Here is a 25,312-nt window from a genome sequence, read left to right as displayed (position 1 = left end):
CGGTTAAACTCATTTTGACCCTTTTTTTTCATACATATTGGTTTCAAAACCAGATGTAAGCAGTTATTTTGTAAAACCGTCACAACATTCTGCAAACAGGGAGCCTGATGTGCTTATCTATGGCGCAGACGGCGTAGGGCGAGAGATGGGAGGGAGTACTTGCACTTTTTGCATAGCTCCACCCATCCCTCCCACTCACCCAATCAAAAAACTAAGTTCTCTTCCGGTGTTTTGGCGTATTTACAGTTTGTTCTGTGGATTCATCATAAGGTATCTGAACACTGAAGACAGATAATATAGTGAGGTTTTATATAACGGATTCTTTAGCAGTGTACAACCAGAACGAGTTTTTTTTTTTTTTTTTTTTTTTTTTTTTGTGACACCTTGACTGTAAATTGTAGTGAAAAATGTGCCCTATATATTCGGCAAAGTACTGCTTTATTATTAGCTTTGGTTTGGCTTTGCGTGTATCTGAACAGGATTAGTAGCTTACGTTTTGGACGAGATGGAGAAAATTTGCATGCAATCAAGTTTGTCTCTGAGCCACAGGTACTCATAGAAAGAGCCATAGGTTCCCGACCCCTGCTGTAGTGGGTGGTGCCAAAATAGGGGTATTGCTAACATATGCCCACGACGCACCATATTACACTGTGGGCTCAGAGCTACTGTCGCGGCACTCCAGCAGATGGCTTACTGGCCGCACATGCAAAAAGACGTGGTAATGTACGTTAAAGGATCTTTGGTTTGCCACCAGTTTCAACCGTTTAATCCAAACCACAGTGTGCCGCGACAACGATGTGGTGTAAGCCAGGTCCGATGATGGACCGGACATAATTCTTGATTAAGAGGCCAGTTTAAAAACCAAGCCCATTTTTTTTTCTTCTTTTTAGAGTCGTGGCTGGTCATGTGAGCAGTATCATAATTTAGCATGGTTCATTTAAAGATCATTTGTCCCTCTTGTCCTTAAGACCCCAAAATGAACTAATAAGTCAGACTATGTGGATTAGTGTACATAGTGGTGCGTGATTTACACGTTGATGACCTAGCGTTATATCCAGTACCCACTGACACTTACGCATACGAAATAGAAATATCTGAATGTTTTAATCATGACCAAATCCAGATTGACACCAAAACACCCGATTTGATTCAATTTAAGGGAAGCCAAGCTATTGATATCACTACTGTGGACAACACATTAATAACTATCCAGGCCGCCTCCCTGGCCCCCTAGACCACCTTCCTACCACTCTTGGTTGTCTGTCAACACTGTCTTCATTGCTTTGATTACCGTCGGGTATGGCCTGAACCTCTGAATGGCGCTGTTCTTGCATCAGTGATCCCAGACACTGGGACGGCTTATACAAAAACATCAATCCTAACACTCTCGCACATTCCGCCGGGATCACAAAGACCCAAATAATTTAGAATCGGGACTAAAAAATGATGGCTCTCACTACTGAGAACGCCCTAACCGTCAACAACTCCCACCTTCCACACGTCCCGCCCAGTAGTCATAGAGACCTTTGTTAGGTTAGAAAAACTTGCTTAGGGCAATTTTAAAAATTATTGTCGGTTGGTGTTGATCCTTTGTTTTTTCGTAACCTTTGCTTTTTTTCCTTTCTTTTTTTTCGGGTTGCAGCTTAGTGTAGACTTTATGTATGGGCTTAATCGTTCCATTTTGTAATGCCCTACTTCCACCCTTACCATACCTTCGCGCTGAACCGTACCCTCAAAAGAGTCTCAAAACACACACCTCCTTGGTGTGACCCTTTCAATGAGTTCCGGGGTGGGGTTTGGGGGGGATAGAACCTGCAGCATGTTGTCTGTTTATCACCTCAAGGTACACTGCTCCTGCCCAGATGACTGCCTTAAAGTTTTGACAAAGAAAAGCTATTCAAAGGACTTCCCCAACAAATGCCTGCAAGCGGTAACAAAGAGGAGCAACCAAAAGGATTTATATGAGACTTCTGGTGGATTACTCAAAGTTGTGCCTAGGAGAGGCATTCCTAAAGGGATGCACCTTCCCAGAGGACTTTCCAGTGGAACTGTTGCCAGCGGTGCCTGGGAAAAGCACCTTAAGAGGACTTCCCAGCTAAACTGTTGCAAGCGGTGCCTAGAAAAGGCACCCAAAGAGGATTTCCTTCAGAGGCACCACAAAAGGACTTCCCTGTGAGACAACTCTGGGGGAATACTGCAAGCTGCGTCGAGGGATGCACCCGACAGGCGACTTCCCAGCGGAACTGTTGCAAGCGGTGCCTAGCCGTGGACTTTTGGAAGTTGTGCTGAAGGACGCAACCTGAGGAGCTGCCTCCTTCACCAAAAAGGGGGGACTGTAGAGCAAATAAGCCCAGCACAAAATTGACTTCCAAGTAACTCAGAACTTTGGAATGGATGGAAAAACTGCGTCCCCTTTTTGGACAGTTACCGAACGTACCAATTCATCATGTGCCATAATGAAATCAGATAACATGAAGTTTTGAATGTAATTAAAACATCAAATGCAATGTATTGATAAAATAATGTTCTCACCGTACATAATTATGTTGATTGGAGGGTCATTCTCAAGTACAGAACATAACACAATTTCTCACTTCTTTGGCTTTCTAACAAGTTTAGCAACTTTCATGACCCGGTACTGTGAGTATCAGATACCTAAGACCACGCCCATAGAGGCTTGATCAGATATCTTAGACCACACATATAGGCATGATCTGGTCAAGCGTCCCTGGTCCATTACAGAGGAACTGATTGATAGTTTATTCATTTATCCTACTGGCTTTTGTCTACTGCCTCGCATCGTGGGTGCTTGATGTGGCCGTGCAGGCCTGCCCTGCGGCGTTGAGTTCAGCACATGGGCCACACATTGCGACCAACAAGATTACGAGACTAAATCAAGTAGGAGGACGGTTTCAAATTTAACACCATGTCTGCTGGTTCTTGGGAATGAGCGTTGTTTTCTGTACAAGGGAATCCCCCTAAATTGACGGGCATTATAGCGAGAAACTCTTTTTGTGCTGGTAACTCTCAGCGGTTGGAAACTCCCATAATATCCGGTGCCCCCGCCTCTCCTTTTTTCCCATTTCTCATTAATTCTCTGTGTTTATAATTTGTGTGTGCTATTTCCATTGGTCTGGTTCATTGTAACATTTTCTTGGCATTTGAATTCATATCAGAACTATAAAAAACTCAAGCAATAACAATTTAATTTTACATCAGTGTAGGAAAATCTAGCATCCTTCACAGAAAAAAAGATTTACGGTGGAATACACAAGCAACACCTAGAGGCAAATTTGTTTAGTGATTGCAAAAGAATAATTTGTTTCAATCCTAACAATTTCCAAAATAAAAGCGAGAAAAATCCCGACAGGATGATAGCGATGACGCGCCATTCACACTTGTGTATTCGTTGTAAATTAATAATCCTTGCACATGACAGAATAACTATGGATGTCCTTTGCCTAATTTGTCATCCCATTTCTTGTGCTTCAATACATAAAGCTTTGTGAATCTCTTGAAGAGTTGCTGAACACCAATGGTGATCTGCAAAGTGAAGGTCAGGCCATGTGGACTCTACTCGGGGACATTCTTGGCCAGGTATCACCTCAGCCTCTTTACACATCACCGTCATCCATTTAACGCCCTGTGACTGAAGCAGATGGTAGTGGTAATACACGGTTGTTGTGCCACAATTATGTTTACTTATTTATTTATTTATTTTTTAACTGGGAAACCTCTTACAGTTTCTGGTCCCTATTATGTACACTTGTAAAAATAAGCATCTAATTATTTTAATGGCAACAAATTAGTCATCAATATTATTCGGTGTGATGGGCCTCTAATTTTGGGAAAATTGGATTATTTACAAATCCTTAAAATTGAGACACTGTATTTCTAATTTTCTGCCAGTCTGATGAGTGTAAAGCAGTGTTTCCCTTCATTTTTTGAGCCAAGGCACACTTGATACATTGTTTTTTTTTAAAAATAGAATAATCAAATGGATTACTTCATTTTTTACAGTAGATTGATATATGTATAGATTTTTATTTTTATATATTTTTTTTGTTTTCGAAAAAACGAAATTGTCTGTCAGTTAGCCTAAGCTCAAATGTCATCTTCAAACAAAATTACTCACCACAAACCTTACATCTACTGAGCAGATAATTTTGTAAAATCATAACGCCCAGAAAATAAGCAACATTGTTTCATATGGCAAATAATGATGCCTATTTAAGCCTGTTTTAAAGATTATTTTTCGACAATTTTCTTAGTCACACTTATAACGGTTTCACGGCGCCCTGGCTGAGAAACATTAACTTAAAAGAAAACATGTTTTACATCTGAACTAAACCTCTCACAAACTATTATTTTAGAACCATATCAATTCTGACTGGGGATGAACGAATGATTCCATATATGTTATTACATGATCATAGAAGGTGCAATCATAATAGCAAGTAATGGGAAGGCCAAGCTAAGAGAGTAGAGGGCTGACACCAGACTGCCACCGCTGTTAAACAAAAGCTTGGCTGTGCACATGCACACCAGTTGGTAATTTTAGAGTATGATTCATTTTGGCTATTGAATGTCCCTTTTCATAATATTATTGGGGTAATTATTTTTTTCTCTGCTGTTTACAGTAATGCAATTGACTGGATACAATAAAACCGAATCACAAGACAAAATAATTGATTAAATAATAAGTCAGATTTAAGTAGGGTGGCAGTAGCTCAGGAGGTAGAGCGCTCGTCTGGGGATCATGAGATCGCAGGTTCGAATCCCGGCTCCTTACATGTCGAAGTGTCCTTGGGTAAGACACTGATGCCCCCAATAAGCAGGTTAGCACCTTACATGGCTGCACGGCCGCTATTGGGAAATGTGAAGCACACTTTAAAGCGCTTTGGGAAGTCATTGACTTGAAAAGCGCTATATAAATGCAGATCATTTCATTTCACATTTCAAGTATTTCCTTAACAATATCGTTTTGTATTGGCACCTTTTTTTTGACAAAAGAAACAGTATCCACCTTTTTATTTTGCCTGAGTTTGCATTTGGATAATTGGTGTTGAGGAATGATATTGATGTTTCCCAGGCTTCAACTATCAACACAAATGGCATTTTAAGATTGGTGGTGGCATAAAAAAAAATAAACATTAAAAAAAAAACCAGCACCAAATGGTCTTCTTTGAAACTATTTTTAAATGGTTTTGGCTAGATGGCTCCCCTTCCCACTAGGGCCATAAGAGCACCATTTTATGTGGCGTGTCTTGGGCAAGTACAGCCTGGTTGCACCCATCCTTCTGCAGGCCAACAAATGTTTTCAACCGGTTTTGAAACGGGCACCTTTCGCGTGTTAGGCAAAAAAAACAGTACACACCTAAAATGCCCTCAAATATTAGTATTTATGTCTGGAACACACTGATTTTAGGTGCAGTATTATAGTACATATATGGAACCTGAATATTATGATAACCTTCTAATAAAGGTATGTGTTTCCATCCTTTTTCAAGACACTAAATACTCCAGCCATTCTAAAAGACCCCAAAGAAAGGAAATCTAACAAGAAAGAAGGGGGAAGTGAAGGGAAGGGAAGCCTCCCAGCGATTCTCTACAGGTAGGCAGTTCCATATATTGAGATATATACATCCATCCATTATCTGCACCGCTTATCCTCAGTAGGGTCGCTGGGGTGCTGGAGCCCATCCCAGCCGTCTTCGGGCAGTGGGCAGGGGACACCCTGAACTGGTTGCCACCCAGTCGCAGGGCATACAGGGACAGACAACTCACTCGCTTGTTCACACCCAGGGACAATTTTGACCGGCCAATTAACCTGACATTCATGTTTTTGGAATGTGGGAGGAAACTCATGCAAGCACGGAGAGAACCTGCAAACTCCACACCGGGAGTTCGATCTCATGACCACAGAACTGTGCCGCACCACGCGCTAACCACTGCGCCGCTGTGCTGCCCGGGATATATATACACTACATTATATATATTTTTATATATATATATATATATATATATATATATATATATATATATATATATATATACAGTAAGACCTCGCTACTCCGCGGTTCAACGTTCGCGGCTTCAGAGCGCACCTTCCTATTTTTTTGGAAGGTGCGCCGCTACTTCGCGGATTTTCACTTATCGCGAGTGCTTTTGGTCCCCATTAACCGCGATAACCGAGGTCTTACTGTGTATATATATATATATATATATATATATATATATATATATATATATATATATATATATATATGAATAAAACAAGTATTTGAACACTCTGCTATTTTGCTTTTCTGCCCACTTGGAAATCTTGGAGGGGTTTGGAATTTTTATCGTAGGTGCATGTACACTGTGAGAGAGATAAACTATCTATCTACCTTGGTCATATGCATCGAGAGGGGTGACCGACAGCAAGACGTACACATACACAAAAACAAAGAAAATAAAAAGGGGAAAAGTGGCAAAAAAACACCCACATTTTTATTTATTTTTTTGGACCATGGCCAACCCAAATGACCAAACACCCAAACAAGTTAAGCACCTCGGCACCCAAGTTGGTCATGCTTTTGTCCCTCCAGATGAAACGGGACACACGAAAGCGGCCATATCACTCCGGTCAGAGTGACACAACACACTCATCGGTTCTACAGGAGAGCCCGACAGGTTTCACTGGGTTACCACTGCCGCATCATACAGATGCCCTGCCCATCCCTTAGAACAAATCTAAACATCCCACTATCCTTTCACAACACCTCTCCACTCACTCCTATCACCAACAAGAGCTATAGCTTCCACTATATTTAGACCTCTTTCCTGCAGTGCACTCGTAACACCATCCATTCACGTCAATCGTCAATGGTCTCCTTCCATTTACTTCTGCTCTGTAGATCCTCTTCAACATTCGATCCTCATCCATCCTCTCCATGTGTCCAAACCAACCGAGTACCACACGCTTGCTCAGTTCCAGTACTACTCCAGTTCTGTCTCCCACAATTTCATTTCTCAATCTATCCAATCTTGTCACTCCTAACATTCTCCTCAACCATTTCATCTCAAAAACATTTCAGTTTCTTTCACAAATCTGCGTTCAGTACCCAAGTATCTTCAACATACATCACAGTCGGCACAATTACACTCTCATACACTCCCCTCTTAACAGCCATACTCATACTCTTGTTGCTCATTACGCTCCTCAAAGCACCCAAAACCTTGCTTTCTTCATTCACTTTGTGCAATACCTCGCACTCCATTCCACCAACCACAGCCACACCACAACCCAAGTATCTAAGTTTTCAACTTCTTCCAGCACCTGTCCAAGCAACCTTATTTCTAACGCAATGCGCACTCCATCACGTCATCACCTTACATCGAAGCGCACAGGGAGCGCAGTTGCTGTGTTTTGCGGAAACGTGGCTCACGTTTAGCATTCCGGACGCTAACGTGTAGCCACCCGGAGCTACCCGGAGCTATCTGGCTTCAACGCCGCTAAACAGAGACACGAAAGCCGGGGGGAATCGGAGAGGAGGCGGACTTGCTAACACGAGGTGGTGTATCCCTGGATTTTCACAAAGAAAAGTTTTCCGTCTGCCGCAGGGATGTCGAACTTTTGGACTGGCGTGACGTCATCCACTCCGCTACAAGCACCCCTAAGGCATCATCTTAATCTGTTAATTCAACAAGCGTATACTAACCAGTCAATCATAGCTGTGCCACCTTTCTTCAAGCATATAGCAGTACAACCATCCAACCAAGGCACCTTCCCCCATATAATTTCTTTCAGTTTCTCTTGCGCTCTTTTGACTTCTTTCCAGAACACTTTTCTCCTTTCCTCAAAGTTCAAACCTGTTTTTCGACACCGTTAATCATTTGCTTTCCTTTGCGCTGCTTCCACTACCGCTTTTACCAACCTTTTTTTCACTTAATACCTTTTATATGCATCACCACTCTTATCTTGCAGCCACTCCTCAAAGGCACGTCTCTTTTCTGTCACAGCCTCTGATACCCCATCATTCCACCATCACTTCATTTCCTAATACCTCTACCAACTTTTCTCATTCCACACACTTCTTTAGCACTCCTCAACACTGCCTATTTAAACCACTTCCATTCCATTTCCACACTCTCCACTTCTCTTCTACTAATCTGTTCGTACTCTTCCCCTATCCTCTCTTTAAACTTTCTTTCCTTTTCTGCTTCATTCAACTCTTACATTTTCACCTCTTCCCTCATACTCTTCTTATAACTAGCCCTCCACAATCCATCTATTCTCAGGTTTCCTCCCGCATAAAAATGATCAGACATACCACCCTTTTTATCTCTGTAAACATGCACATCCAACAATCTACTTAACATCCATTTCGTAACCACCACATAATCCATCAGTGCTCTGTCCACCATCTCACCACCATCCACTCTTTCAAAGGTATACTTATTCACGTCTCTCTTTTTAAACAATGTATTTGCAACCACCAACTCATTTTCCACACATAACTCTATCAATTTCGTAACACTCTCATTTCTTCCTGGTACTAATATTTACCAACCACATTTTCAACCGTTCCATCGCCCACTCTAGCATTCAGGTCACCTAGTATTACCACTTTCCACCCTTCTCTCGCACACATTCAAACAAATTCTTCCAGAAATCCTCTCTCTCCTCAGTACTTCTTTTTGAACCAGGCTCATATGCTCTTATAAAGATCCATACTTGTACACCCACTTTAACCTCACCCACATCAATTGGGAAGATATCTCTTTACACTCCACCAGTTTTTCCTTTTTTTTCCTCACTCACAAGCACAGCTACTCCTTAATTACATGTCCACCCGTAACTGCAGACTTTATACATACCTCCAAGCTGTAATTCACCCTTTCCTTTCATCTTTGTTTCACTCAACGTAAACACATCAACCTTCCTTTTAGTCATCATCCTTCCAATCATCTCATTCTTCCACTCAGTCGCTTTACTTCCACATCCTCTCACATTTAGGGACCCTAATTGCGAGACATTTCGGTCCCCCGCCCCACTTTATTTGCCTTGCTGTCTCTTAGGGAGTAGAGATAGAGTGGAGAGGATCCCCAGTCCCTTCGCTCCCTCCACTTAAGTCGCCTCTTACGACACGCAGCAAACCACGGTGGGAGAATTCTCACACCTGCTAAAGGGAGAGGGCCCCTCACCACAGGAGCAAGAGATAGACTAAAAAGAAAAATGTAGAAATAACAATGCATGATTTTTTAAGAATTTATTTGTGTGATAGAGCTGTTATTAAATATGTGAACACCTGTGCTTCATCCAGAATTCTTAAAGACCTGTTTTTCCGCCCATTAGAAGTCCACCTGCTCTCCATGTATCTTCCTGAATTACTGTAGATGCATCTGTTCGAGGTCATCAGCTGCAAATAGACACCTGTCCACCCAAACAATCAGTAGGACTTTAACTTGGAACATGGTCAAAGAGACAAAGGCTGGAAAGGTCTAGTGAGCAATTGCCAAACAGATTGGTGAAAAAAGGTCCACGGCTGGAGCAATCATTACAAAATGGAAGAAGCTAAATATGACGGTCAATCTCAATCAGAGTGGAGCCCCATGCAAGGTTTCACTTCATGGGGTCTCAATCATTCTAAGAACGTTGAGGAATCAGCCCAGAACTACACGACAGGAGTTGGTCAATGACTTGAAAAGAGCTGGAACCACTGTTTCCAAGATAATTCTAGGTAATACACTAAGAATTCATGGTTTGAAATCATGCTTGGCACGAAAGGTTCCATTGCTTAAACCAGCACTTGTCAAGGCCCCTCTTAAGTTTCCATATGACCATTTGGATGATACAGAGGAGTCTGGGGAGAAAGTTTTGTGTTCAGTTGAGTACAAACTAGAACATTTTAGTCATAATTCCATTAAGCGTGTTTGAAGCAAGAAGAATGAAGAGTACATTCCGAAAAACACCATCCCTACTGTGAAGTGTGGGGGTGGTAGCATCATACTTTGGGTGTGTTCTTCTGCACATGAAACTGGACGAGTGCACTGCGTTAAAGAGAGAATGACTGGGCCCGTGTATTATGAAATTTTGGGGAACAACCTCCTTCCCTCAGTAAGTGCATTGAGGATGAGTCGTGGCTGGGTCTTCCAACATGACAATGACCAAAAGCACACAGCCAGGAAAACCAAGGAGTGGCTCCGTAACAAGCATATCGAGGTTTTAGCATGGCACAGCCTGTCTCTAGACCTGAACCCAATGTAGTCTTTGGAGGGAGTTCAAACTTCATGTTTCTCAGCAACAGCCCAGAAACCTGACTGATCTAGAGAAGATATGTGTGCAGGAATGGGCCAAGATCCCTCCTGCAGTGTGTGGAAAACTGGTGAAAGACTACATGAAACGTTTGACCTCTGTATTAGCAAATAAAGGCTACTGTACCGAATATTAACATTCTTTTTCTCAGATTTTCAAATACTTATTTACAGCCATATCAAACTAATAAAATCGTTAAAAAAATCATGCATTATGATTTCTGGATTTTTCTTTTTAGTTCATCCCTCTCACAGTGGACATGCACCTACGATGAAAAATTCAGACCCCTCCATGAATTTTAAGTGGGAGGAATAGCAAAATAGCAGGGTCTTCAAATACGTATTTTCTTCATTGTAAAATGTGTAAATGTATACACACATTTTATATATATATATATATATATATATATATATATATATATATATATATATATATATATATATATATATATATATATACCGTAAATTCCGGACTATAAGCCTCTACTTTTTTCGCCATCTTTCAACCCCGCGGCTTAGATAGATAGATCGATAGATAGATACTTTATTCATCCCCGCAGGGAAATAAAGTGATGCGGCCATTTTATGTAATTTTTCTAACAGCCGATAGCGGCGCTCGAGTGTTGCTACCATTAACTGCCCTGTCAAAGCTATTATTACTAAAGCTTTGAAAACTCTCTTGGTGTACCGTCTTTCTTTGTAAATATGTGTAACCCATGTATAATATGTATTTGCAACTGTATATTTTTGTAATGTATTTATTTGTATTTATCTTAGACACTTATTCTGATATGTTTTGCACGGGTGAACGAAAAATGAGGGGCGAAACAAACGCGGGGAGCCAAGTTTAAGTGGGGACCGTTAAAGGTGACAGACAAGGAAAGAAGAGGGGGTAAAAAGTTGGTTAAGGAAAAAGGAGTTGCGTGAGTAAATGTGTTCATATTTGTCCCACCCTTACCTTTGGAAATATACACTTTTTTTCTTGGATTACTTTCAACGGGACCTGGACTCTGCAGGTCTGCGTCAAACCTTAAGTACCGGTATCATTTTCCGTTCATTTTGCCGGCTGTGATTTTTGAACTGTGGAACTGCGCATGCGGCTTACATACAGGTGCGGCTTGTGTATGTACAAAATCGGTTTTCCTCTTAAAATGTGGTGGGTGCGGCTTATAATCAGATGCGCTCTACAGTCCGGAATTTACGGTAATATATATATATATATATATATATATATATATATATATATATATATATATATATAGCAGCACGGCGGCGCAGTGGTTAGCGCATGTGCGGCACAGTTCAAGTCATGGGAACCTCCTGCTTGGGTTCAAATCCAGCTCCAGACTTCCTGTGCGGAGTTTGTATGTTCTCCCCGTGCTTGCGTGGGTTTCCTCCGGGCACTCCGGTTTCCTCCCACATTCCAAAAACATGCATTTCAGGTGAATTGGCCGGTCCAAATTTTCCCTAGGTGTGAATGAGCGAGTGAGTTGTCTGTCCCCGTGTGCCCTGCGATTGGCTGGCGACCAGTTCAGGGTGTCCCCTGCCCACTGCCCGATGGTTGCTGGGATGGGCTCCAGCACCCCCGCGACCCTACTGAGGATAAGCGGTGAAGCTGATGAGATGAGATGAGATATCTATCTATATATATATATATATATATATATATATATATATATATATATATATATATATATATATATATATAGCAGCACGGCAGCGCAGTGGTTAGCGCGTGTGCGTGTTTTAAGGTCTTGGGAACCTCCTGTGTGGGTTCGAATCCAGCTATTGGACATCCTGTGCGGGTTTGTATGTTCTCCCTGTGCTTGCATGGGTTTCCTCCGGGCACTCCGGTTTCCTCCCACATTCCAAGGACATGCATTTCAGGTGGATTGGCCGGTCTAAATTGTCCCTGGGTGTGAATGAGCGAGCGAGTTGTCTGTCCCTGTGTGCCCTGCGATTGGCTGGCAACCAGTTCAGGGAGTCCCCTGCCCACTGCCCGATGATTGCTGGGATGGGCTCCAGCACCCCTGCGACCCTACTGAGGATAAGCAGTGCAGCTAATGGGATATATATGTACAGTGGAACCTCGGTTTTCGAACGCCTCTCAGTTCGAACAAATCGGAGTTCGAACAAATATTTCAAGAAATTCTTGCTTCGCTGTCCGGTCAAAAATTCGGAGTTCGAACGCTGGTAATGCTTGAGTGCGTACGCTAGGGTGCGATGCTGAGCGGCGTACGGGTGTAGATCGCCCCCACCCCTCGTGACAAACTGTTATCATGTGCACTTGCCTCTTTTTGCTTTCGCTTTTTATATCGGTGAATGGAGTGTTTTAGCCACTAACTATTCCTCCGAAGAAGATCGGTGCAAGCAGGACAGGTGAAAAAGGAAAAGTTGTTCGTACAACGATTGCCTTTAGGAAAGACATAATAGCCAAATATGAAAGAGATGTGCATGTGTCTGATCTTGCCTGTGCTTCCTGCTGACCACCACAAAGGTAAATAATCCTATTCATAATTCTTTTCTTTATCCTTTTTTTTATTTTTACACAGCCCAAAATTCAGGGTGTTGGAACGGAGCCCCCTTTCCAATGAAGCGCTAGCCACGTGTTGTAGAGACCCGGGTGCTAAATGACTTTTAAACGACCTGATTTTTTTATTTTTACACGTTCACATTAGCGTAATCTTTTGTACGGAAGATTACGATAACGCGAACGTACGATTAGCCTGGGTTAGCTTTATGATTACGTTGAACATTCAGGTAAACATTCAGGGTGTTGGAACTGAGCCCAAAATTCAGGGTGTTGGAACGGAGCCCCCTTTCCAATGAAGCGCTAGCCACGTGTTGTAGAGACCCGGGTGCTAAATGACTTGTAAACGACCTGATTTTTAAAGTTTTACACGTTCATGTTGGCGTAATCTTTCGTACGGAGGATTACGATAACGCGAACGTACGATTAGCCTGGGTTAGCTTCATGTTTACGTTAAACATTGATGGTAAACATTCAGGGTGTTTGAACGGATTAAAACGATTTACGTTATTTTTAATGGGAAAATTGATTTCGGTGATTTAACAAATCGGTTCTCGAACAGGGTTCTGGAACGGATTATGGTCGAGAACCGGGGTTCCACTGTATATGTATATATATATGTATATAATGGGTTTTATCCCGAAACCACTAGGGGTCATATGGGCACCGTTTCCTGGGGTGTGTCTTTGGGCAAGTACAGCCTGGTGGCACCCATAATTTCTATTGGGAGGTAAACAAAGAGTAGTTCTTGGTTTCAAAGTGGTTGGTGACCCCTGGCCTAGGTTTTGAACCATTTGCTTTATTTTATTAGCCACATCAGCAGCTGTTACTCATAAAAAACATACTGTTATGACAGTTGTGGAATCTGTAAGAAGAACCAAGACCAACATCTGCTGGTCCTGTGTGACACCTGCAAACTCTACTATCACTTAGGTTGTCTGGAACCGCCATTAACACGCATGCCCAAAAAGACAAAGAACAGCTACTGGTAAGTTTTCAAGAAATATACAAGTTAAAATAACTGTTATTCTTTATATTTTACCATTACAATCCCTGGGATTAAAATGTGAATTTCCTCCTGGACAATATGCCGTTTCATACACAAATAAAAGCGAGGCACTGTAAAACTTTGAAAAAAATGAAATAATAAAAAAAAAATAATAAGCTGTGAACAATACTAAAAGACTGCTACACAAATAAATAAAATTCATACTGAAAAGTTCTGCCTTGAATTTACTTTTAGTCACTGCTTAACTAGCTTGTGCCTTGGGCCTGCTGTGCATAATTTTGTGATTTATTTTTTAAGTTGCACAAGACAAAAAAGTGTTTGATCGTAGTATAGTGGAAGTACTGTCAGAAAAAATATTTACCTGATATATTTGAAAATTATTTGAATGTAACACCAGATTTTTCAGCAACTCATAACCTGAGAAAAATATTTAATGTAAAACATCAGAAGTTCAAAAGTTTAAGTTATTTTATAAACATGGTCAAGCAGAAAAAAACATGCTTAAAACTGATATTATAAGGTACATCCACCAGTTCAACAGCGGGGACAATCTCCGCCTGTCTCTCCAGACCCCTTCACTTCCACCCTCTTCTCTCCAGTTCACATTTACGCTTACTATTATTTACTTAATCTTTTGTTGATATTTACTTTAAAATTCCATGTTTAAAACAACAAAAGGAATCCCACGCAATTTTTACCTGCATGCACTGGAATTCTGCCCAAATTTGCTCGGGAATTAATTCAGCAATTTTGAGCCCTGAATTTCTGTGCGTTGGATAGATATTCTTGTGCGCGGAGAAGGTCTGGGCTGTGCGCAACCGTTTTCTTCTGTGCAGCTTAGAAGGAACATTGGTTAATTCTATACAAATAATTTACATATTTTGATTTAAGGACTAAATCTAAAAATCAAAATCGTAGACGCAGTTTTCCCACTCTGTTTTAGTTTAAATTACTGATTTGGTAAAATTTTAGACACTCAAGGTTAAAAGTTAAACCTGCTTTGTCACCCGCCCATAACTTAACATCTAAACTTCAATTTTAAATGCTGTCGTAATCATTGTTCCATATTTTGAATGCCTTCTTTTTTATCAGGCAATGCTCAGAGTGTGACCAAGCAAGCAGTGATGAAGCGGCCATTGCCATGGAGATGCTACCTGATGGCACCAAGAGGTCCAGGAGGCAGATCAAAGGGCCAATAAAATTCATTCCGCAGGAGATGTCGCCAGAACTCAAAAAACCTCAATTTAGAGGCGCGGTGTGTAATTGCCTCCTGAAGTCAAATCTGCTTTGTCGGCTTTATCATTCAGTGCCAAAACATAACATACTTTTTTTTTAAACTACTCTAAAGTATTTGGCGCATCTCTTCCATTGGTATCAAGCCTCTATGAATGATTTAAGTATGATAAATCACCTGTAGATGGCAGGAGTGCCTTTGTTCAGATCTTTGTTAACACTTAGTGTCTAGTTTTGTTCATGTTTATTTGTATAGCCCTTAATCACAAGTAGTCTCAAAGGGCTGCACAGACCACAGACTATTGTAAACTACAGACTATTATTACACCACTACCTGATTTTAAACCTACATGAGGGCAGGGGGAAACTAAAAAAAACTAAGCGTGAGGAAAATGAAGAAACCATGAGAAAGGAACGCACATGAGGTAATCCCAATTCTAGGATGATCAGGCTCCAATGTATGTTGCATTAACAAACAATAACATTAAAAATGAAATTAAGATTAATTTAGGTATAATGTAAAATAAAAATAGATATGGCAGTGTGTAGGCCTAGTACGCGCAGTGTATAAAAGCAAATATATGAATACAGCTTGTTTTGGCATCAAAGCTTTCTTTCTGAAAAAAGATGACACAGTATCTTTTCTAAACTTTGGGACGGAGAGGGATGATATTTAGTGCACGTTGGCAATCATTATGACCACCCGAATCATATGATCACTTTAAAGACAATTTTCATTGTGTTAATTTCCTCATTAAAATATATTTACAACATAATGCTGGCAATTAAAATAATGCATTGTAAAAATACTGCAATGACACTTAGCAGCAACAAAAACAGGCCAACGTAGCGCACCAATCAGTAATCAGTGAAACACGTGATGTTTTAATTCCCCAGGCTGAGGTATAGAACCTTAACAGAGGGTAAATGAGGCCGGGCTCCCGGGGACTAAGACTCTTTCCTTTTTTTATAACTTTTTATTTCTCACACACACTTTGACAGAGGGTTTATTCATCCTTCATACAACAACACAAACAAAAATGTATACAATTGACATACCTTTAAATAACAAAAGAAACAAACTACAAAAAATGTTAATAAAATAAATAAAATAAAAGGTGAGGTTGTTAGACATCAAGTAAAAATTGTGCTTCCATCTTTTCTCAGTTGAAGTCTTGCAGTGATTTTTTTCCATAATGTACATTTGCTTTAATTTTTCTCTCCATTGTTTTAAGTCAGGAGGTTGTGGTTTCAGCCAGGAAGCTGTGATCATTAGTTCTGATGGCCTGACAAACGCTTCATTCTAACGGCTAAATGCTAACTGCTTCGTGCTTACAAATTATGCTTATAGATACATGCTAACAACTTCATGTTTACAAATTATGCTAATGGGTACATGTTAATGAGTTATGCTAATGGTTACACGCTAAAAAGCGATGCTAATGGCTAAATGCAAACTCCTTCATGCTTAAAAATTCTGCTAATGGATACATGCTAACGACTTAACGTTTACAAATTATGCTAATGGGTACATGTTAGGGCAGCACGGCGGAGAAGTGGTTACCGCGTGTGCGACACAGTTCTGAGGTCAAGAGATCGAACCTCCTGTGTGGAGTTTGCATGTTCTCCCTGTGCTTGCGTAGGTTTCTCCCAGGCACTCTGGTTGCCTCCCACATTCCAAAAACATGCATGTCAGGTTAATTGGCCGGTCCAAATCGTCCCTGGGTGTGAATGAGCGAGTGACTTGTCTCTCCCTGTGTGCCCTGCGACTGGCCAGTTCAGGGTGTCCCCTGCCCACTGCCCGGAGATGGCTGGGATGGGCTCCAGCACCCCCGCGACCCTAATGAGGATAAGCGGTGCAGATAATGGATGGATGGATCATGTTAATGAGTTGTGCTAATTGCTATATACTAAAAAGTGATGCTAACGACTATATGATAACTGCTTCTTGCTAAAAAAAATATGCCAATGGTTACATGATAACGACTTCATATATACAAATTATGATAATGTGTACATGCCAATGAGTTATTCTACTGGATGCATGCTAAAAAGCGATGCTAACGGCTAAATTCTAACTGCTTCATGCTTAAAAATTATGCTAATGGTTACATGCTAAGGACTTTACGTTGAAAAATTATGCTATCCATCACAACTCTCACAATTGCCTCGGGATTTGTATAGTTTCCTTTGCTACCAGAAGCATAACCCTTAGTACATATTTATCTCATCTCATTAGCTACACCGCTTATCCTCAGTAGGGTCGCGGGGGTGCTGGAGCCCATCCCAGCAATCATCGGGCAGTGGGCAGGGGACACCCTGAACTGGTTGCCAGCCAATCGCAGGGCACACGGGGACAGACAACTCACTCGCTCATTCACACCTAGGGACAATTTGGACAAGCCAATTCACCTGAAATGCATGTTTTTTGGAATGTGGGAGGAAACCGGAGTGCCCGGAGGAAACCCACGCAAGCACGGAGAGAACATACAAACTCCGCACAGGAAGTCTGGAGCTGGATTTGAACCCACGCAGGAGGTTTCCAAAACATGAACTGTGCCGCACATACGCTAACCACTGCGCCGTCGTGCTGCCCGTACATATTTATGTTGTCCAGTAATTGGTAAATGGTCTGCATTTATATTGCGCTTTTCAAGTCAATGAAGACCTCCAAAGCGCATCACGATGTGCTTCACACTTACCCATTCACACACACACTCACACATCAATAGCGGCCATGCAAGGCGCCAACCTGCTTATTGGGGGTGTTAGGGATTCAGTGTCTTGCCCAATGACACTTCGGCATATACCTCCTGAGCTAATGTCGCCCAGTCAATAAGTCTTCTGGCAAAATTCCTAATATATAGGTCACTGGGTCCAACCGCAACTCCCAACCAATAATTAATTTTATTTCTGTCTGAGTACTTCTCCAAAAATTTAATATTACAGGGCAATTCCAGAAAATATGTGTGAAATCTCCGACCCTCCCACAGTTACGCCAACATAGATTGGAGGTATTTTTATACTTTACAGTGATAGAAGACGTATAGAAGAATCACATTTTTACTTTCAATTCAAACTCCCTCCATGTCGGACTGCTGGTTATTTTGTGTCCCTTTTTCAAAGTATTTGTCGTCTTTTATCACTACATTAGCTTCTTGTACCCATTGTTCCTTAACCACCATCATTACTGAGATCCATTCGCAGAGCTTTATACAATTTTGAGATAACTCCCTTTATTAATTTTCCTTTTGAGTATGATATTAATAATTCCTCAACTTTAGTTGGTTCCTTACATATTTTCCCCCATTCATCATGTTTCTGGAGGTAATGCCTTAGTTGCAAATATTTGTAAAAATCATTTCCAGGTAGGTCGAATTCTTGTTGGAGTTGTTCGAACAACTTCAATGCCTGTCCTTCGAACATTTGGGTAATCAACATCAATCCTTTTTGTGCCCATGTTTCACATCAAAGTTTAAAGACTGGGTTTTTCGCAATTTTTGTAGCCCTATTCACAGACCTTGATATTTTAAAGTTTTTTTGTATTGTGGACCAAGTTTTAATAGTTCCCTTAATCCATTCATTCTGGATTTTTAACCTCTTCCACATCACTACTGATATGAATGGTTATGATTCCACAGGTGTATTTGGACAAAACCGCTGCTCCATGTCCACCCATATTCTATCTTTGTCTCTAGTCATCCACAAATAAGAGCATTAATATGAGCTGCCCAATAATAATATCCGATATTGGGTAGGTCTAGGCCCCTTTTATCTTTAGAAGCTAAAAGGGTTTTGTATTTTATTGTCGGTTTCTTATTTTGCCAATGGAATTTTGATATTCATTTATTTAACACTTTAAATGTGTATGCCGGTATCAGAATAGGAAGCGATTGAAACAGAAATAATAGTCTTGGTAATATGTTCATTCTAATTGTTTCTACCCTTCCGATAAGGCTTAAGGGCAAAATTTCCCATCTTTCCAAATCCTTCTTTATTTATTTCATCAACCTTCCATAATTTGCATCAAACAGCTGTGTGCATTGTGGTGTAGTGGTCACCCCGAAATATTTGAACCCTTTATTTGTCCATTTAAAATCAAATTTTTCTATCACCTCTGTTGGATATTTTCCTGATATCATCATTGCTACTGATTTGCTCTTATTATTTATATATCCAGCTACTTCTCCATATAATTTAAGGTTCTCGAACAGTGGTGGTATTGATAGAGAGGGCTCTTTCAGCATCACCAACAAGTCATCTGCAAACAGGGATATTTAATGCTCTTCTCCTCCCTCATCCAATATTCCTCTTATTTGCTCATTTTGTCTTATTGATTCCGTGAGTGGTTCTATGCTTACTGCAAACAAGAGTGGACTTAAACGGTCCCCTTGCCGGATTCCTCTTTTAAGATCAAATAAGTCTGAACAGTGATCATTGACTCTAAGCCGAGATTTAGGATGTGTATAGATCATTTTCACCCACCCTACAAATTTTTGAGGGAAGCCAAAAGCTATAAGTGTTTGATGTAAAAAGCTCCATTTCACTCCATCAAAAGCCTTTTGGGCATCCAAGATCAGTAACATCGAGGGTGGGTCTTTATATTTTGTGCTCGAAATTATGTTTAATATCCTCCTAATATTGTTTGCACCCTGTCTTCCCGGAATAAACCCTTTAATCTGTTTTAATTAATGAATTTCTGCATTATTTTTGCCATTATGCTTGTAAACATTTTTAAATCATTACACAGTAAACTAACTGGTCTATAGCTTTCACACAGCATTGGATCTTTTCCTTCTTTATGCAGGACTGTTATGATGGCTTCTGATCACCATTTGGGGGGTCTCCTTTTGTTAGCGCATAGTTAAATACTTTAGGTAGTACTGGTGTTAATTCTTCCTTAAAACTTTTGTAGAACACCCCTGGGAATCCATTCGTTTTTTATTGTATCCTGTATTTCCTGTTTTGTAATGGGGCGAATAATTTCTAATGTATCCTACAATGTATCCTACATTTACCAACTCTATCAGGGATAGAGTTGGTAAATGTGGGTTTTCCAAAAAGTTTCATGCCGTGCAGTTATCCAAATCATTTTCTGAGTCACTGTATAAATCTTTATAATAATCGGCAAACGCTTCCTTTGGGTTTTGCTAAACATTGTTTAGAAACAGGATGTTTTATTTGTGGAATAATTATATCAGTTTGAGCTTTTCTAAGTTGGAAGGCTAGTAACCGACTGGCTCTATTGCCCATTTCATAATATCTCTGATTCATAAAACGCAAAGCCCCTTCTGCCTTATTTGTTAAAAGTTCATCTAATTTGCCTCTGGTTGTTTTCAATACCTGCAATCTGTATTCATTTGGCGTTCTTCTTTGTTCTGCTTCCAGTTCCTTAATCATATCCCCCAATTCTTTTTAATTATTGAATCGGGCTTGTTTCAGTCGAGAAGATATTTCAATTATTTTCCCTCTCATTACAGCTTTCCATCCCTCACAAAATATTGATGGAGAAACCTCCCCGTTGTCATTGATTTGAAAATATTCATTTATACACTGCTTTATTTCCTGTTCTACATTTTTATCTGAGAGGATAGATACATTCGTCCTCTAATACCTAAAACACAATTCATTGTCCAAACTCAATTTTAAAGTAATTGGAGCATGGTCACTTCTCGTAATATTTTCTATACCACAGTCCACTACTGTATGCATATGTTGTCTTGAAATGTAAAATAAGTCATACCTTGAATAGCTGCCATGAGGGTTTAAATAGAAAGTATAGTTTTTAGTTTGGGGATTCTTATCTCTCCATGGATCTATCAGTCCCGATTCTTTAGTTATGTTATTTAGCACTCTCTACCTCTTTGTACTTGGTTCACGTACTGATAGGTACCTGTCCACTTTGCCATTTTGTACAGTATTAAAATCACCCCCTATAAGTAGCATTCCCTTCACACAATTGGTTATTACTTTAGCTAATAATTTAAAGAATGTCCCCTTTTCTTCAATTTGCGCATAAACATTCATTATTGATATTTCAATATTTATCGACCCAGATTGTCCTTCACTTCTTTTTCAACTTTAAATGCTACACCTTTACCAAGTAAAATTGCTACTGCCCTTCTCTTACCATAAGAGGCGTAAAACACCTGGTTGACCCATTCTCTTTTTAACTCCTTATGTTTAGTCTCTGTCAAATGTATCTCTTGTAATAAAGCTACTGAGCTTTGCAATTTTTTGAGTTGATTCAATATCTTCTTTCTCTTAATGGGGTTGTTCAGCCCATGTACATTATATGAAACAAGATTTAGATTGCTCATGTTTTATATTGAGTCCCGCTGATTTTCGAAGCATACAAAAAAAGAACTAACACCTCCATTGAAAAAACAAACTAACTAACAAACACACATAAGACCCCACCAAAAAGGAATAACACACCCATAAAACAGAAACACATGTCTTCCAAGAGTCCAATCGGAGAGTTGTGGCTACCCTCCTGGAAATGTGCACTCAGTGCTTGAACAACTTTTGTACAGTTGTCCATAGTTATAACTAACTAAATATTTTAGTGTAGCTCTACACAAAAAAACTAAACATTGTTGTAATTTAAATATAATAAATGTACTTACTTCTAACTTATTGAATACTTAACAGAAAGAGTAGAAATGGTCCTTACTCCTTCACCCCAAATCGGAACGTAGCTTTGTTTTGCTCCATGAGAGCTTGCAAGTCTCCTTCTGTGATGGGGGTGTTCCTTCGCCTTCCTCTCGTTCCAGTCCCTGTGGTCCAAATGTTTTTCGCCATCATCCTCTGCAGTGTCTCCGTATTGTCTTTTTCCACGTCGATCCCCATTTATTTTAGCAATGGAGCTGCATCCATCAGTGTAAAAAATGTCTTAATTCCTGAGACCCAAAACATCTTCATCTGGGCCGGATGCTGTGGAGCGTTCCAATTGCGCTGTTCGCTTTTCCGTGTTAACGTTTAGCTCCTCCATGCGCTCCACTTTTTGCTCCAGCAACACAGTCCTTTCCAAAAGCTCTTTGATGCTTTTCTCAAGTCTTGCCATGATAATCTTGTTCTCGCTGGCTGCTTCGGTATGTTCTTGCCTTAATTTACGTATCTCTTCGAGAATGGCCGGGTCGTGTCCGGTGCCGGGCGGCGCCATCCCCTCTGCTCCCTCGTTCCGTTTCTCCTTTGCGCCAGTTTCCTTGACAAGTCTCCCTTTCTTGACCATATTTTATTGAAGTGTTTTTCCTTGATATGAATTACAAATTATCCCCTTTCTGTCTTTTTCCTAGTAGGTATTATGTTAGTTTGTAGTGGTTTTGCCAAAGCTACTTTCCTTGTTGCCGTCTACCACATGGCGCCACCGGAAGTGAAGATTCGGTTACTTTTTCATAATCGAAAACCCCCAAAAAGGCCGGGCGAGGTGAGGCAAGGAAGTCAAGAACCGTGTAGTGGAAAAGGGGCATACACGTTATATCTTGCTCTCCCGCTCCAACATTGCTCTGCTGGAAAGTTAGGCCGCGGTTGTTTTTACATTGTTTGCTGCAGTTAAATGTCGTAATCGTAGTCTGTTCGTTTGCAGAGGTCATTAACCTTAGGTCAGTCCGATTGCAAATCTCTTCCCCCCCAGGCACATGGACACAATGATTACCTTCAAATTCTGCCTCGTTTCCCTCACTGTACTCAAAATAACAGTAAATTCATAGATTTATGTATAACAACACCGTTTTAGTGTTTGGAGTTAGTGCATCCGGCATTTTCATTTTCTCCTACAAAACAATTCATTTAGACATCCAATCCCTTTTTTACACATTTTAGATGAAATATTGGTAAAATATGACAACTTTTGTCCGCCAACATGGTACTTACTGTGGTTCCTGAATTGTATCAAAACAATTTTGAGCCTGTTATCCTAGTACCTCTCAACCGTTTGTTGGACATATTGCTCCATTTATCGTTTACTGATGCTTTTGCAGAATCCCACTTATCTGAGCTGACCATGCTTTATATCAGTGATATAGAGCCTTCTGCAGGTGGCCTCCAGAGCTTAAAAAAAAGTTTATCTGACAACTTTGTTGCGCTTTCAGGATACTCGGGCACTTCCCCTTTGCTTTTTCTTCACTGTCAGTATTTGACCTTCTCACACTCCTCTATAACTTTAGGGACCTATTCTCTTGTTGCTGAAACAATCACAACAGTTAGTACTGTTGTTGGTCTCTGTTATTATATCTAAAAAAACAAATAGATAAATAAATAAATAAAAACAATGGCATGTTATGACAACTTATACATTCTCTGCATCAATCTCGATGAGACTTTGGCACTCAGGGATAGGGGTCTGAGACTTGGTTGGAGGGAAAATTAAGACACCAAAGAAGAAAAATTGTTAAAATACAAAACAGCGGCAGAAAAGTACAATATGATAGACCACTGGTTTTTAATATTGTATAAGTAAAATACATATTCTTTCTCACCTACAGGTAAGCCTTACTATTTTGATAGGGGACTAAAAGAAAGGCATTTTTTTAAAGAGAAAGGTTAAACATTGAAGCTTCATTTTTTTAACCATTAGCAAATACAAAGATTTGCCAAAAATAAATAAACACTTTCTCACACTTAAAAAGTTTAGTTCCAAAATTGAGGAAACATTTTTATAACGTAATTAAATAAGGGGGACTTTTCAAGTAAAATATTTTTGTTCCGTTGTCAAATAAATTTGCTCTTTTTGAACATTATTGGTCTTTCTCAGATTTTGCTTCTTGATTTTTTTTCTTGGGCAAGTTATAAGAATAACTTATACAAAATTCTATTTTTTCTTTACCAAAAAAAACTTTCTTAAAAAAGTGAACAAAAAAGTAATACTGAACCGAAAAATAACTCCAGCAGCTCTGGTTCAAAGGGCGTTTGTGCATTTTTGAAGTATGTGGATTGAATTTTTTTTAATTTTGTTTTAAGACTATTTTTGTTATAATCATTTTATAAATGCGTTGATATTTAATCTTATTTGTGTTGTTTATATTACTTTAATGGTTTTTCTTTTTGGACTGATAAATGTGACATTTTAACTCTCCTATACAGGTTGCAAAGGCAAAAAAGATTATATTCACTACCATTGCAAGAATTACCTGGCAACAGTACATTTTTTTGTATTGTACTCCTAAAATTGCGATTACAAGTCCTCTTTAAAATAACTGTTCATAAAACTAATCATAATAAATTTATAGTGCAATAGACAATTATTATCTGTAGATAGTGGGCCATGTGGCTGGGGTCCTCGCCACAATGTTCTTACACACTTATGACTGAGGCCTGTCTCTTGTACTTATTTTTTAAGTCCCAACAGTGTGTCCCATCTAATCCCATTGTAAACAAGTCCACTATGAAGTTTTTATCAATAAAATATAAATCTATTTCACCCTGGTCATCCTGGGAGGGAGATTACCACTTGTGTGGCCCCTTCTCAAGGTTTCTCTTTTTCCTCACGCTGGGGTTTGAGTTGTTCCTTGCCCGCATCTTGGTTAAAGATCAGGTAATTGTGTAATTGTAATCCTGTGCAGTCCTTTGAGACATTTTTGTTATTAAGGGCGTTATCAAAAAATTTGACTTGACTTGAATCAATCCCAATAAAGAATTTTATTCCAAAATGGATTATTTTTTTACCTCAAAATTATACTTAAAAATGAAGAAATAAGAGACCACATGTACGTTCATACTATAATTATTCACAGTCTTTGTCATAAAACTCATAATTGAGCTCAGGTTAGAGGTAAGATCGGGTCTCGAAATTCCGACCCGGCCCACTGATATAGAAGCCCAAACCTGACTCATTGACTTGATCAATTATATCCCCCAAAAATGTTTTTACGTTGTCATTGTGGGGGTGTCGGAGATGTAAATTTGAAGTAAGAGATCAATCAATTTTAAAATAATGCAGTGACAAAAAAGTAAAAAGATAAAGCACTGTGAATAATTGTAATTTCATTTAATTTACAGTAAATAATATTTTGTTTTATACAGAGGACCAGAGGACAGAAGAGAAAGAATATCAACTTTTGTGAAGACACTGAAGACAAGTCCGAGGTTTGTCACCAGCTTAAAATATTATTTAATGATTGATTGGTTGACATTTTTCAAATTTTCCTCAACTTGGAGGAAAAAAATGAGAGAAAAAAAAAACGAAACAAGCACTGACGGAAAGTTTGTGATGGGAGTTTATCTTGGTCCCCTCCCCA

The 25,312-nt window shown here is 39.8% G+C and overlaps 1 protein-coding gene across 5 annotated transcripts in view; it reads left to right on the top strand.

Annotated features, from left to right (window-relative positions):
- The window catches only part of phf14 (PHD finger protein 14), a 115,427-nt gene that overhangs the window by 71,211 nt on the left and 18,904 nt on the right, over positions 1–25,312 (top strand). For 4 of the 5 annotated variants that reach the window (XM_088328182.1, XM_088328180.1, XM_088328181.1 and 1 more), the window contains 5 exons: positions 3,502–3,597; positions 5,511–5,614; positions 13,689–13,820; positions 14,934–15,096; positions 25,098–25,160. In XM_088328182.1, the coding sequence (XP_088184308.1) occupies positions 3,502–3,597; positions 5,511–5,614; positions 13,689–13,820; positions 14,934–15,096; positions 25,098–25,160 (558 nt within the window). The remainder of the gene's footprint in view (positions 1–3,501; positions 3,598–5,510; positions 5,615–13,688; positions 13,821–14,933; positions 15,097–25,097; positions 25,161–25,312) is intronic. The other variant, XM_088328184.1, reaches the window with a different exon arrangement.

The sequence above is a fragment of the Urocampus carinirostris genome, chromosome 2, assembly GCF_059441175.1.
Source record: "Urocampus carinirostris isolate Australia breed hairy pipefish chromosome 2, RoL_Ucar_1.0, whole genome shotgun sequence".
Taxonomy (NCBI): domain Eukaryota; kingdom Metazoa; phylum Chordata; class Actinopteri; order Syngnathiformes; family Syngnathidae; genus Urocampus; species Urocampus carinirostris.
This window is presented reverse-complemented; position numbering and strand designations above follow the sequence as displayed.